This window comes from Mesoplodon bidens (genome assembly GCF_964165515.1).
Source record: "Mesoplodon bidens genome assembly, chromosome: 8".
Lineage (NCBI taxonomy): Eukaryota > Metazoa > Chordata > Mammalia > Artiodactyla > Ziphiidae > Mesoplodon > Mesoplodon bidens.
Window position 1 is genome coordinate 91,015,190 of NC_138165.1, and position 15,531 is coordinate 91,030,720.

Below are 15,531 nucleotides of genomic sequence, written 5' to 3' on the forward strand. Positions count from 1 at the left end.
CTATAATTGTATTTTATTTATTTGCTTGTTAGCGCATGAAACTATTTTCAGACAGCTCACTAGGCTTGTCAGTAATATTTTTACCTATAAAACCTTATTCATGGGCTTCCCTGGTGGCGCAGTGGTTAAGAGTCCACCTGCCGATGCAGGGGACGTGGGTTTGTGCCCCAGTCCGGGAAGATCCCACATGCCGCGGAGCGGCTGGACCCATGAGCCATGGCCGCTGAGCCTGCGCGTCCGGAGCCTGTGCTCCGCAACGGGAGAGGCCACAACAATGAGAGGCCCGCGTACCGCAAAAAACAAACAAACAAAAAAAAACTCATTCATTTTCCAACCTGGAAATAAATGTTGGTGTCTAAAGTCCATTTACATTTATGATTAAAGGCCAGGGTCCCAGCGTGTGATCTGAGTGACCATACAAAATCTATTCTTGGAGACAAAATAACACCTGTGAATGTCTAGTGCCCATCAGCGATGCAGAGAGTTCCTTTTAAATTTCACGTTTGGAGGCTGATATGCTGCAGCAATTCAAGCTTGGGCCAAACTGATTTTTTTTCTGGCTTAAATTGCATTGTGGACCTCAAGGAAAAGAACAGGAAGAGTTGGCAAATTTACAGCTTTTAAACAAAATTGCCTTAACTTGAGGGGATTCCCTTAATATTGCTTCTTATAAATTTGTTTCTTTTTTTAAGAACTTTCCCATTTCACAGGAATTCAGAAAGTAAAATATCACACACAGGACCTGCTTTAAGCTAAAATTCTCAAAACAGCGAAATCTTTTTGATGTAAATTCCTTGTGTAATTGGGTACCAAAGCCAAAGTATAGAATGGGAGCTGGAATAACAGAGCTCAGAAACTGTTATTCATTTTCCATTAACACTCCAATTCTGTCAGCAAAACTAGCGTATTCTAATTTTAGGCCAGGAATCCATACCAGGAGGACTTCCAGTAAATACAAAACAATCTAGCGATTTTCAAAATCTATGGCTTCATTTCCCTTGTTCTCCAGTTTAACTCCTCATCTACAATTTCAACCGCTCTCTTGTTAATATTTCCCATTCCTTTGCTCCTATCATCTCATGCCTGTCAAAACCCCAAAGCTGGAGAATAGCTAACCACTTAATATCCAGGGTACACTATCTACTAACTATTCTCGGTACTTTATGTGTATTAACTCATTTAAGAATCTCAACAATCCTATCAGATGTGTACTCTTGTTATTCCCAGTTCACAGATGAGGAAATGGAGAATAAGTGACTCGCCCAAGGTCACGAGGCTATTCAATGATGCTCTCTGCTAGGGCACTCTTCCACAATATTGCTGGGCTCCAGTGGGAAGATCACAGGAGCAATCAAATGGGTACCACTGCAAATTATAGTCAGCATCCTCATCGGGACCCTCACCCTGTTCGACAATTCCATTATGCTTCCCCAGGCCGCTATCTTTTTCATTCCTGGAATGACTATGTCAACCCTCTCTTTTCCTCATCTTCTCCCTTCACTCTCAGCAGATTAGTATCCCTCCTACTTCCCAAAGAAAATAGAAATTATCAGAAAGAAACTCCTGCAGCTTCCTATCGCCTATTACAATAGAAGAAGTTCCCCCTCTCCCAACTGAGAACAGAGAATCCCATGCCCTACTGCTTTCTCAGGGACTCTGTTCTGTCAATTATCTTCCCCCCACATCCCACCTTTTTACATTCAACTCTTCTTTCCCCCTGAGATTCTCACCAGCATTTAAACATATTTCTCTCTCTCTCATCTTAAATATCTTCCCTCAACCCTGGCCTCATTCAGCTACTGACCAGGCTTTCTTTATGTCCACCCCTCCCTCAGCCTTCTGGCTTTTGCCTTTACTACTCCACAGAAAGTGCTCTTGTCAGTTACCAATAAACCTCTCTCAGCCCATATCTCATTTGCCATCTCAGCTGCATTCAACACTGCTTTCACTGCCCTTACCAGAAACATTTCCCTTCCTTTGCTTTTCTGACGCCATGTATGGCTAATTTTTTCTCCTTCCCCTTTGGAGACTTCATTTCAGTCACCTTAGTTGGCTCCAACTGTCCCATCTGCTGTCCTAGGCCCTCTTTCTTCTTGCCCTACACCAAAAGCTCCAGGGACCCCTCATCTATTCCCCTGGCTTCAATTACCACTCATTTGCCAGGGACACCCAACTCTTCCTGGCAGCTCAGTCAATTCTATTCTGCTATTCATCTCCACCTAGATGACTCGTGTGTGTAAACTCAATGTTCCTAACACTAACTGCATTCTCTTTCCTCCAAACCCTGCTCCTTCATCAGTGTCCCATATCCTTGCTTGCAGCAGAAACTTGAGGAGCATCTTCTACCTCATTCCACACATTCGCTCCACCACCAAATCATGTTGATTCAATCTAAATACTGCTCACATCCATTCACTTCTCTCCATTCCCATGGCCACCACCCTAGTCTAGGCCACACTTACCTTTGCCTGGACTAATGTAAGAACTGATTCAATTGGTCTACTTTCTGCAACAGGGCCCTCACCCCTGCTCCAGCTCATTATTTACATTGAAGCCAGCATAATCTAGTTAAAAAGTAAATCTGATGATGGCATGGTTTCAATGCCCTCTAGAAGCAATCCAAAACTCCAAATATAGTTTTTTTTTAATACTAAGAAATTGCTCATACTTATGTCTCTGCTTTTATCTTTGGTCCCCGCTTCCACTGGCTCTCTATTCTGCAGTACTTTAAATGCTTCCCTAAGAGTCAAGCTTTTGTTGCACTTAGGAGATGTTCACATGTAGCTCCTTTGACCCCTCCCTCTCATTATCATCTATCACCTCCTCAAGGCACCCTTCTCTGACTTCTAGACCAAATTAAATCCCCTTAATATGTTTACTATTTTTTACAAATTTTATCCCATTGTTATTTATATTCAGTATCTACTTTTGCCACATCCATACAGGAAGGAAATAGGCCCGCCTACTAAACGTTATATTTCTAGACTAGAAATATTCCTAGACTAGACTCAGTATACAGTTTGTGAACCATTTATTTTTACTAATCTTTTTCTCATTTCTGTGCCACAGTTATTAGCTATCTACAGGCATTGTTAGATGAACATTAAAGAAAATGTCATTTTGTTTCTTAATTTACCCATGGCATGTCAAGTAATTCATTACCATGAAAATCATGGAAATGTCAATAGGGCACCTTTGGTCATATGATCCACTAATGAAATAACCTGCTCATCACCTTTTCTTTTTTTTCGGTTGCAAGACATTTTGTGTCTTTGAACACAGAAAATGAAAATGGAAAGTTTTCTGTTTCATCTCCATTATGAAGTATGCTGTGTGGATAGTGTGTGTGTGTGTCGGTACCCACTTTGTTGACAAGCATACTCCATGTCCCATGCCCCTCCCCCACAGTGAGGACACTACTTCCATTCTAGTACATTCACTCAAGCATTTTAAGGAAATGAAAATAGGTTTGCAATTTTTTCATCAATGAGGTAGGCAGTTTTAAAGATACTAAATTCGCTGTCAGAGATAGAAAGTTTGTTGCTTAAAGAAATTCTATCTTTTATATGAAAGTTAGATAAAACTGAGTAGTACAATCTTTTCTAACCTGTTTCTATCCCAAAGATAAATATATATTATTTTCTTTCCAGTGATAACCAACTTGGTTTTGGAAAGTGAGGTCATCAAAGCATCCAGAATGGTTTCAAATGCCAAGTTTCACACATGACTCTGATTCTCAAAGCTATCGTGTGGATAAAAATCACACTTAACAAAGAAACACAATAATGACAGCTCAGAGTCCGATGCTGAAACCTGAAAGTAATTGAAGCATTTAACCATTTTCTTGCTCAGAGTTTCTCCTCAGGAATGACCCACTGCTAAAAGCTTGTGTAGCATGATGAATTCACTGCCATTGGGGTAAGCTTAGTCTATTTTGAGGCATCTTCTAAAACTCAGACTAACCACGCTATCTTCTACAGCTTTTATCTAAGCCTTATCCTAAAGCAAATTTTAGCCTGCATCAAAATCACCTAGAATGTTTATTAAAACACAGAAACACAGATCTTGGACCCCATATGCACAGTTTCTGATCAGTAGGTATCTGGTGGGGCTGGAGAATTTGCATTTCAAAGATATTCTCAGTGATACTATTGATCAAGGGAGCATGTTTTGAGAACGTCTGTCTTAAAGTTATGCCCTTTTCCACAATAGCTAGCATTCCTTCCTCCCAAATTATGTAAAAATTAGTTTCCTCTTGGCCATTCCTAACACCTCTTCATCCTTTTGTAATTCCTTAGAGCCAGTACTGCCCCATAGAAATATCATGTGAGACATACACTGAGTTTTAAATTCCCTAAACTTAGTTTCAAATTTAAGTAAATTTCCTAAAATTCAATTCTCTATATTAGCCACATTAGAAAGTAAAAAGATGAAATTAATTTTATTGATACATTTTATTTAACCCAATATATCCAAAATATTGTCACCCAACACATACTTTATATAAAAAATATTAATGAGTGATTTTACTCCTTTTCTCTTACTTTCAAAGACTTACTAATTCCTTGAAGTCTGATGTCTGTTTTTGACATTTACAGAGCATCTCATTTTGGACTAGCCATATCTCAAGTGCTCTATAGGCATATATGGCTAGTGGCTGCTATAATGGACAGCAGTGCCATAGAACTTTAGAGTCAAGAAAACTGGGGCACTGAGGGCTCTTCATGGTCTGCCCACTTCTATGACTTTCACTACATTTTCTCAGTTTTAAGATGTACCTGGTTGTCAGACATATTATCGATTTAACAGATTTAAAGGAAAAAAGGAACAATTACAGCATTAAATGTACACATTGATTTTAAAATGCATGTCAGTCTAAAACTTCTCTTTATTTTTGTTTATAGAACCAAATATTTCGTGATGCACTTGTTTTCCTCCTGCTACTTGTCCTATCCCCATCTCCTCCCCCATCAGCAATCCCTTCTTCCAGCAAGATAATCCACATTAACAACTTAGTATTTGTGCTTCTTTATTTTTCCTCCATCCTCATATAATTTTATACAAATGTACACACAGAAGTTTGTCTATTTTTTTTAAACAGGATATTATACCCACTTCTCTGCATAATTCTTTTCTTATTCAATAATAATTCATGAAAATCCCTGCAAGTCAGCTAGAGGTTATAGTTCATTCCTTTTCATGGCTACAGAAGAGTCTATGAAGTGGAGTACCATAATTCATTCATTATTTCTGTTATTGCTGGGCATTTACACATTATCCTTTTTTTAAGCACTAAGAAAATGCTATAAAAAAGCAGAAACCTTTAGTTAGATAGGTAGATAAATTGATCAATCCATAGATAGCTATCATTTCCTACTCTCTCTTTAAATTAGCTTGCAAGGACTTCCCTGGTGGCGCAGTGGTTAAGAATCTGCCTGCCAACGCAGGGGACGTGGGTTCCATCCCTGGTCCAGGAAGACCCCACATGCCGTGGAGCAACAAAGCCCATGCACCACCACTACTGAGCCTGCACTCTAGAACCCACGCACCACAACTACTGAGCCTGCGTGCTGCAACTACTGAAGCTGGCGCCCCTAGAGCCCATGCTCCACAACAAGAGAAGCCACCCCAATGAGAAGCCACGCATCACAACGAAGAGTAGCTCCCGCTCGCAGCAACTAGAGAAAGCCCGCGCAGCAACGAAGACCCAATGCAGCCAAAAATAAATAAATAAATAAATTTAACAAAAAAAAATTAAAAAATAGATAAATAAATAAATTAGTTTTCAATCTCTTTGTTAGCCTTTACCTTAGACATTCTCCCACCATATCTGGGCTCTTTATTTCCAACAAATGAAACCAGTTGTCTGTACCATCCAAGCAAATCATTTTTAAATCAATTTCCCAATGAATTCTTCCACAGTCAACAACTGGTTCAGACTAATATATCTCCCCTTAACTCTCCCCAGTCATGCTTTCTCTATTCAGCTGTTCTCTTCAACTGTCTGGCTTCCTGGTAAATAGTAAACAAAGCTGGGGAAAATCCACACAGGAATGATTTTTTTGTTGTACATCCACTCACTTTGCAAAAAATACTGGTTGACATTAACCATATTAATTTCTTCACTGATATTTTAAAATTAAAAAAAGAAACACAGACTAGGAATCAAAGGTCCTGGAATCCATAAGCTATGCAAAGTAGCACAGATGGTAACTCAAGTAGTAATAATAATGAGAGTGATAAATAGCAACAACTAACATTTATTGTTAGTTCATGATAGGCATTGTTCTAAGTACTTTACACATGTTAATTCATTTGCTTCTTCAAAATCTCCATAAGGTAAAAACTCTTATTATTTTAATATTATTCCCACTTTATGGCTGAGGACACTGAGATGATACCTCCAGGAAATAGCAGAAGGAGGACTGAAATGTAGACAGTATGACTCCAGAGTTCTATCTGCTCACCTCGAAATAAAGTGCCTCACCTGGGAAATAAGTAGTAAATCGCCTCACCTCCTCTCTGTTTGAAACTCAGTGCCCTCAGCTGTAAAATGGGTAGAGTAATACCAGCTCTTCCTACCTTTAGGATTGCTGAGAAGAAACATGAAAAACACTGAAAGCTCTAACAAGGGGAGGTCAGCTGGTTTAAGGTTGGAAAATTGGGCTGAGACTATTTCATCATTTGAAGCAAAAACTCACCAGATAGTGTTTTATACAACAGCAAACCAAGCCATTTTCTGACCACACATATCCTGGTGAAGGTGAGACTGGACATATAGGGCCAGCTAATGCAGACTGTGAATGACTCCAGATTCTCACAGCTGCTGATTTGCCTGGAATTAGGAAAAAAGCAGCCAACCTTTACCTCTATTGTGTAGCCTGACCTTGTCCTTCCTCTCTCTGCTCCAGTCTTCGGACTTTGCTTAATAGGAGCACCATGCTATAAATCTTACATACTTAAGGGCCAAAAAACTCTCCAGAGCCCTCACACTGAAATTTGTGTGGGAGTTCAGCAGTACTGAATTTTCAAATAAAATGATTAACAGGCACCTCTTGGGCAGCCTCTGAGAAAACAATCCTTCCTGACTTGCCACCTTAATCTGAGGAAGTTTTTGTTCTCAGGTTTAATAAAATAGTTGGAAAGTAACATAGGGATGAGGGTCTAGAAGCAGGTAGACAGCAGCACCCCATTCTCCAGTCTGCAAGCTCCCATTAACAACCTGAATCTCATCTCTGCTCTCTGTCCAGGCCTAACTAGGCCACTGGAATGTGCTACTGGGCAGGTTTCAGTCACTTAGTTCAATTTTCACTGCAATCAGCTCTAATTACTTGTTGCTAGAAACATTTTCTCCAAGATTTTAATAGTCGGAAATGGGTTCACCTGATCGGAAGCCTACTTGCTTTTTGGTAGCACAATAACATCTGTCAGATTTCCTGAAGCAGAGAATTAAGATCAGTTAAAAGGATGAACATACTCCAATCCAATTCAATCCCAGACTGATGCCTACAAGCCTCCTATTTGCTGAAACAATGATTTAGATGCCCTGCCAAATAAATATAGGATGTTTATAGCCTAACACAATAGGAATCTGCCTCATTTATGCAGCAGGAAGATCGTTTACAGCCAATTTCTAAAAGACACCAAGCATCAATAATAAATTTTCAAATCAAGGCCAGAAATTGCAATACTTAAAAAAGGCCTGTCAGGCAATATGAAATTGTTGTCAGAAGGAGGGTTTTCAGGGACGCCATATACCAGTTTATAATCCAGAAGTGCCTATAAAATGGTCATGACCATCCTGGCTTTCCAAGTCTCCGGGAAGGAGGAGGCTTGGTTGTGAAGATTTGGGGCAACAAGAACAGGGCATCTCCTACTGAGAGATCTCAGCACCAGCCTGGTGGCCTTTGGAGACGATCGCTAGAGCCACACTTTTTCTCAGCTACAACTGCTTCTTGGGAGCAATTCCTGCTTTGCACTTATGGAGAAGAAGCTGAATAATGCTGCTGGAGGGGCTCAATTCTCTGCCCCACAGGGACTGTGTAGCCAGACCTTCCCTTTACTTACATATGTGTGCATGCCCACACACACATACACAAACACACAGACTTAAACAGGAACTTAAACATCCTAACCTTTTCCCTCTAATCCATCCCATACCATCCCAGGTGCTATTAAAACTTGCAAGAAGGGCTTCCCTGGTGGCGCAGTGGTTGAGAGTCCACCTGCCGATGCAGGGGACATGGGCTCGTGCCTCGGTCCGGGAAGATCCCACATGCCGCGGAGCGGCTGGGCCCGTGAGCCACGGCCGCTAAGCCTGCGCGTCCAGAGCCTGTGCCCCGCAACGGGAGAGGCCACAACAGTGAGAGGCCCGCATACCGCAAACAAAACAAAACAAAAAAAAACCTACAAAACTTGCAGGAAATGAAAAGTAGCTCCTACTCACAGGAAGATTGACTTCTGGGACGGAGCCTAGAAAAATGGCTCTGGGTCGCAGCTCAATCACTCACTAGCTGTGTGACTTTGAGAAAGTCATTGATACTTCCGTGCCTCATTGTCTGACCTATAATACACAGGAAATAGTAGCTCATGTGAGGAGGAAATAAGGTTGTGCGTGAAAATTCTTAAAAAGAACTCCCAACGTGTTCACTGAATTCACTGTTGCCAACTGGATCTGGATCTCATCTGAGCTTCCTACCAGAGCAAGCTGGGGAGTCAGGAACAGGAAAGGGTACCATCCTGGCTGACATTGGGAGTGATAGGACACATAGAAAAGCCTCTCCTTGAGGAAAGTAGTCAGAATAAGACCGTTGGTATTTAAACTCTCCCATTATCTAGCTCTCTGCCTTTTATCAAGTCCCTTAATCTCTCTGAGCTTTACTTTCCTCATGTATGCAACGGGATTCGTGATGACACCTTACAGCATTATGGTGAATATGAAACAAGAAAACATATATGAATATGTTCTGTAAACTCTAACGAATGTTCCCTCCCTGGGTCTAGGCCCTCAACTACACTGCCTTGTTTATTTTCTTCATAGCTCAGAATGACTTGAAATGTCCTGTTTGTTTTTCTACTGTTTGTCTGATTCACCCCACTAGAATGTCAACTCCCTGAAGGCAGGAACTCTGTCTTAACAGCTGTATCACTCATGCTTAGAGTGGCCTTTTTCTGAATATTTGTTACCTGATTGCTAGACAAGCACACTGGCAGTCAGCCCCAGAGAAAAAATTTTGAAGCAGATGAAATCTGCCCTCATTGACCCCTCTCCCCATCCATCTTAGCATCAGAAATGAACAACTGCCTCCTTCCTGTGACTGGGGAATCCTCTATGTATGAAGAAAGTCTCTCTCTCCCTAGAGAAGCTACAAATGCCAGGTACCCACGTCCCAGCCTCCCTTGCAGCTAGGGTGCAGGAGTTTGACTGGGCTCTGTCCCCAGGCTGACCCGCTGCACACTTTCCACTGAAAGCTAGTGACTTCAAGAAGAACTACACAATCCTCATCCTGGCAAGACTGGTCAGGGAGCTAGCTCTGCTGATGGTCCTCATAGCAGCATCCAGGGTCCTGGGTTGGGAATATTGATGGAGCAGGCTGCTATATCTGCACCCAAGGTGTGTCTTCACTGGGTCATATCTGTGGCATGATATTGGCCCTTGTTCCTGATTGTATTACCTCCAGGCGTGGTTCTTTGGGCTATTCTGGATATTCTCTACATACAACTTTAATTAGTGCTTTTATGCTTGACTTATCCAGGACTGGTTTGTTGCTTGACTGATAGGATCCTCCAATTCCCCAAACAGCCCAGTATCTCCATCAGATTAAAAGTGACCCTGGTCCCCTAAGAGACTCCAGCTAAACTGTCTTCCTAGCAATTACCTGCTCCCCCCAACAACCCTTTGCCTTTTTCCAGATGAAATTGCACGTTTCCTGGTGCTTTTTCCCTTAGGACCTTACTTTCTATAAGGGGTAATCTGATCAGTTAATTCAAGCCGATGTGTTAATTGCTGATGCTAATTTAATATTACCCCAGCATTTTAGCAGATACTTTTAATGCCTCAGAGCAAAGGAGAAAGGAATCACACAGTGGCCAGGGCCTGTGAGGGTTCTACTCTTTGTCTGCAATCTCAAAGGTCCTACCTCCATTGAGACATCATGGACAGTCCAAAGATGGGTGCACTGTGGACCAATCACATGATGACCCTGGTGCAGTTTATGGAATCAGTCTTTACTTCATGATTATCGACGTGCCTGCATATACACAGATGCTTATGTGTGCACATACATACACACACACACACACACGAACCCCTACCTAAATACTTCATTGGCTTCCCATTGCTTTTAACATTCCCAGTAATGCCCTGAACCCTGAGCCCTAACCTAATGATATAAATGATTACACCATTTGGCTCTCAGGTGGGGAGAGGGGGAGTTAAAATCCTGATTTGTAGCATTTGCTGATTTTAGTGGCATAAATACTTCCCAAATGTTAATTTCAAGCTACCAAAATAATATCAACAAGGTTATAAAATTCCTGAATATTTAATAATGGCTCTCTCAAGCCAACAGGAGTCCCCAGCTTCAGAACACCACTGTTTTCCCAGTCACTTCTCAGTACACTCATCATTCTAAACCCATTGGTTTTTCAACTTCCAACTTCCTCAATGGGTCAAATATTTCTATATTACTAGGGCTAGGCCTGATATATATGTAAGGCCGGATCTATAAGTTCAGAAAATAATTTTGCTTCCAATATATAACTAGTTAGTTCATACTATTTCATTCAGTTAAGCAAACACATACTGAGTTTTTAATATTTGCAAGACACAGTATTAGGCCTGGACCATCAGAAATAACAGATACTCCGTTCCTGTTTTCAAGGAACTGACAATTTCAATCTACCTAACAGATGAGACCTCCTGTGCTCTGAAAGATCTCTGAGAGAGAAGGCCTCACCACACTATTGGCAACTGCCACACTCAATTCTCAGTTCGCTGAGTAATTTGTGTGTGTGCTTCTAATTCCTTGAGAATCAATGCATCTCCATTTCCACTTATTCTGGGTGTCAGAAGATAGAATATTTGGTCACCATTCTTCACATAATAAGCCTTCACCCCCTGAGAGTTGAGTTATACCTTTGTTTTCCCTTTCTAGATTAAATAATTCCAATCCCTTTAACCTTTTCTCAGAGGTCTTATTTGCCAGCCTTCAGTTTAATCATTTTCACTGCACCCTCTGGAGTCTCTCCAAGTCTTCAGCATTAAAATTTGTTGCTTTTGCCATTGAGGTCACTCTTCTAAGCAACTTATTCTTTCACGTAAACCAAGACAAAAGGAAAGCAGCCCCCAAATAAAAGGAAGAGAGTAGATAGAAGGACAGATCTCCTATGTAAGGAATTCATGTAGGACACTCACACGCTGAAAGCAAATAGCATTTATTGTCAGCACTATTAAGAAAAAAGGGCCAAAACCAGAAGAATTTCTAAATAGTGCCAAACATTTTGCTTGACAATTATCTAAATTACTTTTAAGCAGATAAGGCTATTAACAAGCAAATATGGGGCTTGCTTTAGTTACACCTGAAGTTCTCAGACGGGTGCTTATAAAATCACTGTTAATGAGATCAAACAGGAGTTTTTGATTCTGTACAATACCTCTGGCTGCCAAGTAGACTGTCCAGAGGTTACTATGTTATTTACAGGCAGCGCCTTTGACTGGTCAATCCTGGCAAAGTGCAAAGGATCTTTCATTTCATTCTGTCAATCAATAGAAACTAATATTTCCTGAGCTGAGAGTGCAGGAATTCTAAATGAGTTTTAAGAAATGATGTACAGAGGCTGATCAAATACATGCTGATCACTGTATGGTAGCAGCATATGCCAAAAGGGGCAGATATGAAAACCAGAGCTCTAGTAAAAACCCTCTTCAAGATAAGCACGATGACTTAGAAATCTCTTTTTACCAAGATCCATCCCTGTCTTTTTCTCTTATTGTTCCACTGAGATGAACCTGCCCCCTGTGAGCCAGTAGTGTGCCACACACACACACAAAGAGAGAAAAAGAGAGAGAAAAGGAGGGGGGGAGAGGGGGAGAAAGAGGGAGACAGACGAGAGAGAGTGTGTGAAGATTCTACTGACACATTTCCAAATGCTTTCAAGAAGCTGGGAGGGCTTCCCTGGTGGCACAGTGGTTGAGAGTCCGCCTGCCGATGCAGGGGACACGGGTTCGTGCCCCGGGCCGGGAAGGTCCCACATGCCGCGGAGAGTATGGGCCCGTGAGCCATGGCCGCTGAGCCTGCGTGTCCGGAGCCTGTGCTCCACAACGGGAGAGGCCACAACAGTGAGAGGCCCGCGTACCGCAAAAAAAAAAAAAAAAAAAAGAAGCTGGGAAAACTCTTTCTGGGTAACATTCTACCTGTTCTGTTTCAGGGACTTCTTTGTTTGGGAGCCACTGTTTAGAAAAAATAAATTATTTTCCCATCTGGAAAAGTTAAAAGTATACAGTTAGGGTGAAAACAGTTGGTTGGATATGGAGAAGTGGAAAGAGAGAGACTATTGCTTTCTCTGGGCTAGTTCTGGGAAAACAGTAGTTAGTGTTCATCTAGTTCAAGTTCTGAAGTTAGTATGGCTGTGGTCAGACCCTGTCTGGCTGAGAACCAGCAGGGCTGAGAGAGGTCTGTCAACAGCAGCCATGGGATAGCCAGCTACGTTCTGAAAAAGACTCCTTGCCAAGTTCTCTAATAACAGGACACATTCATGATTTGGTGTGGAATTTTCTCAGGGAGGTGTAGACCCAAAGACAGTTCAGGCTATCAAACAATGACTTAAACGCTAAGACTTATGGAATTGATATAGTGATCCTTAAATAATCGGCAATTAAGATGGCCAAGAGCTTATAACCACAGCATCTTAAGAAGAAGCACTTCCTGGGCGAAAAAAGACAGCTCACTAAGCTGTTTAATTTATCTGTGTGGACCCATTATATCCCTCCTATTCTTGCTGGCTCTTCATGCCCAGGCACACACCCCAGGTGTCTGTCCACCTGAGTGAAGGAAAGGCATAGGTACGTAAACGCAGTTGGTAAATAAATGCACAGTTGAGCTCCGGGAGCTCTGAAACAATGGTGATTAAAGCTGTAGCATATTGAATAGTTGTGTGTTGAGAAATCAACACTGTAATGTAATAGTTACCATTTTTAGAAAGGCAAGATTCCAATTATGAAGTGAACTACAAATCACCCCGATTTCATTTATTTCATGGTAAAGATAGTCTCGTAAATCGTTATCAAGTGGTAAGCAAATGAAAGTAGGGCACTGATGTCAATGTATGTTGCCATGCTACTTTGTAGTGGTAATGGCAAGTGGCCAATAATGCTGGATGAATAAATCACTAGTAGACACAACTCAGTGCCCCCTCTATTTATCTAAATACGTACCTCAGAGACTTATACCAAATCATTTCTAAGAAACAGCAATTTGCATCACTCCGCTATAATCCACTGCATCTTGGGAAGCAATCTTTATCCCATCTAAATTTGAGAAATAATATCACCAATACCGAACATGCGCATTTCTACATTGGGAAGGTTAAAAGAAAACAAAAACCAAAGGGGGAAAAAAACCAGAGAAAATAAAAGGAAAGTAAGGAAAAGAGGAGAAAGATAAGAAGTAAAAAACAGATTGGTGAATTTTAAAAAACATCCATCTTTAACGAACAAGTGATATTTTCAGTAAAGCTTTTCTGAATCTGAAAAAGTAAAATAAAATTCCTGCTGACTTACAAAAGCCAAACCTTTGGGTCATTCTTTAAAGAAATAGATAACCAGCAGATTAAAGGAACTCCATTTACAAAAATCAAATGAACCTCTAACAAAGCTTGTTTGGGACATGAATAAATCATCTGGTCATGAATTATTCATTGTTATCAAGAAACAAGCTGGGATTCCAGGAACTGGGCTTAGGGAAGTGCTAAAACCAGGGAATGAGTGAGTTCATTGTCTCAAACCCACCATGGGAAGGGAGAGGACAGGCCACAGGGTACCGACAAGTGATGCTGACCATGCTAGATGGTTTCAGGGGACACTTTGGCAGCATTTACACCCCAGAGCATAAAGCAAATAGAGTTTAATCCTTACCTTACTTTAGAAAATTGCATGTACTTAGTAACAGACCCTAAGACATTTTGAGCATTGGATCTTTTTTCTTTTGAATGCGTGACATACGTGGGGAATATGAGGTGTATGCAAAAGACAGTAGGAGTTAAATGTTTGCATTTAAGGGAGATGACTAGAAAATTCCTTAAAGATACACTGTTAAGAGTAGTCTGACCTACGCGTTCATGGCTTTGGGGGTTGGATTCTTTTTATTGGGGTCGGGAAGAAAGAAAGGGAGCCTCTCAGACTTAATCAATTAATCAGCCTATGTATGTGTTCCAGGTCCAAACTGCTTTGCAGGAACTACGATCATTCCGGCTGGCATTGAAGTGAAAGTGGATGAATGTAACATCTGTCACTGTCACAACGGGGACTGGTGGAAGCCTGCTCAGTGTTCAAAACGCGAATGCCAAGGCAAGCAGACTGTGTAGAACAGATTCCCACCCGATGACGAGCTCTTAGGAGAGAATGCTATGGCTTCTACTCTGCACACGTTTAAAACAAGAGAAAACAAACAAACTCCTGCCAGCTACAACAGGGTCACCAGCAAAACCTTTTAGGGTTGACAAAAGTGAATATTTTACTAAGAGGAAATTTCTCTCTTTCTTTCTTGCTATATAAAATATATATAGCATATAGCTATCAAAACTGCTTTTGTAATTATCCATGCTTGATGGTGACTTGACAACTGGATTTCTGGAACAAAAAGAAAGAAATAGCCTTGTACAGGTTTCTTCTCTGGTGACACCTCTGGCCTGCCAGCTCACCATCTACTGATTTTCTCCATTTTTACTCTTCTGTAAACCTGGCATTTTTCTCTTGGAGTGATTTGCTTTTTCCTCTTTAGAGTCTAAGGGGCCAGATTTGACTGCACAGTAAGGTTTTGAGTTGTGTCAAATAAGCTTCAGTAAAGCAGTGTCAGGAGTGAGGACCCTCCTGATTAGGAAGATGCAAAAGCATCCAAGCAATCACTCCCCTCGAGTGAATCTTGCCCTGCAGGGAAAAGAGAGAGGTGCACATAGATGGACCCACTGCTGGGCTGGGCGGGGAACTGGAGCTCAGTGCATTATGTGGAGATTCACAATTTGATTCTTACAAACCACACATTTCATTCACAAAATTTTGAAACTGCCAATCAAAAACTAATATGTGAAAAATACCATGAGCTTCACTAAAGAATCCAAAGGGAGACAGGTATTCAAAATTGCAGCATCAATCACCAGACTTTCTCATGATGCTGAATTTAAGTTCGGCTTATAACGAAACACACTACACCCACTCTGTCACCTGGCACGATAAATACCAGAACCAGGGTGAATAGCCCCACTGTGAATCTGAATCCTTCTGAACACTTCTGGCTTTTGAGTTCAGATGTGGCT

The 15,531-nt window shown here is 41.2% G+C and overlaps 1 protein-coding gene across 1 annotated transcript in view; it reads left to right on the top strand.

Moving 5' to 3' along the window:
* VWC2L (von Willebrand factor C domain containing 2 like) overlaps nt 1-14,583 on the top strand; it is a gene marked incomplete at its 3' end in the record, with an annotated part of 153,904 nt that extends 139,321 nt beyond the window's left edge. The window contains exon 3 of the mRNA XM_081242548.1: nt 14,435-14,583. Coding sequence (XP_081098674.1) covers nt 14,435-14,583 — 149 coding nt within the window. The remainder of the gene's footprint in view (nt 1-14,434) is intronic.
* Between the last annotated feature and the right edge of the window lie 948 nt (nt 14,584-15,531).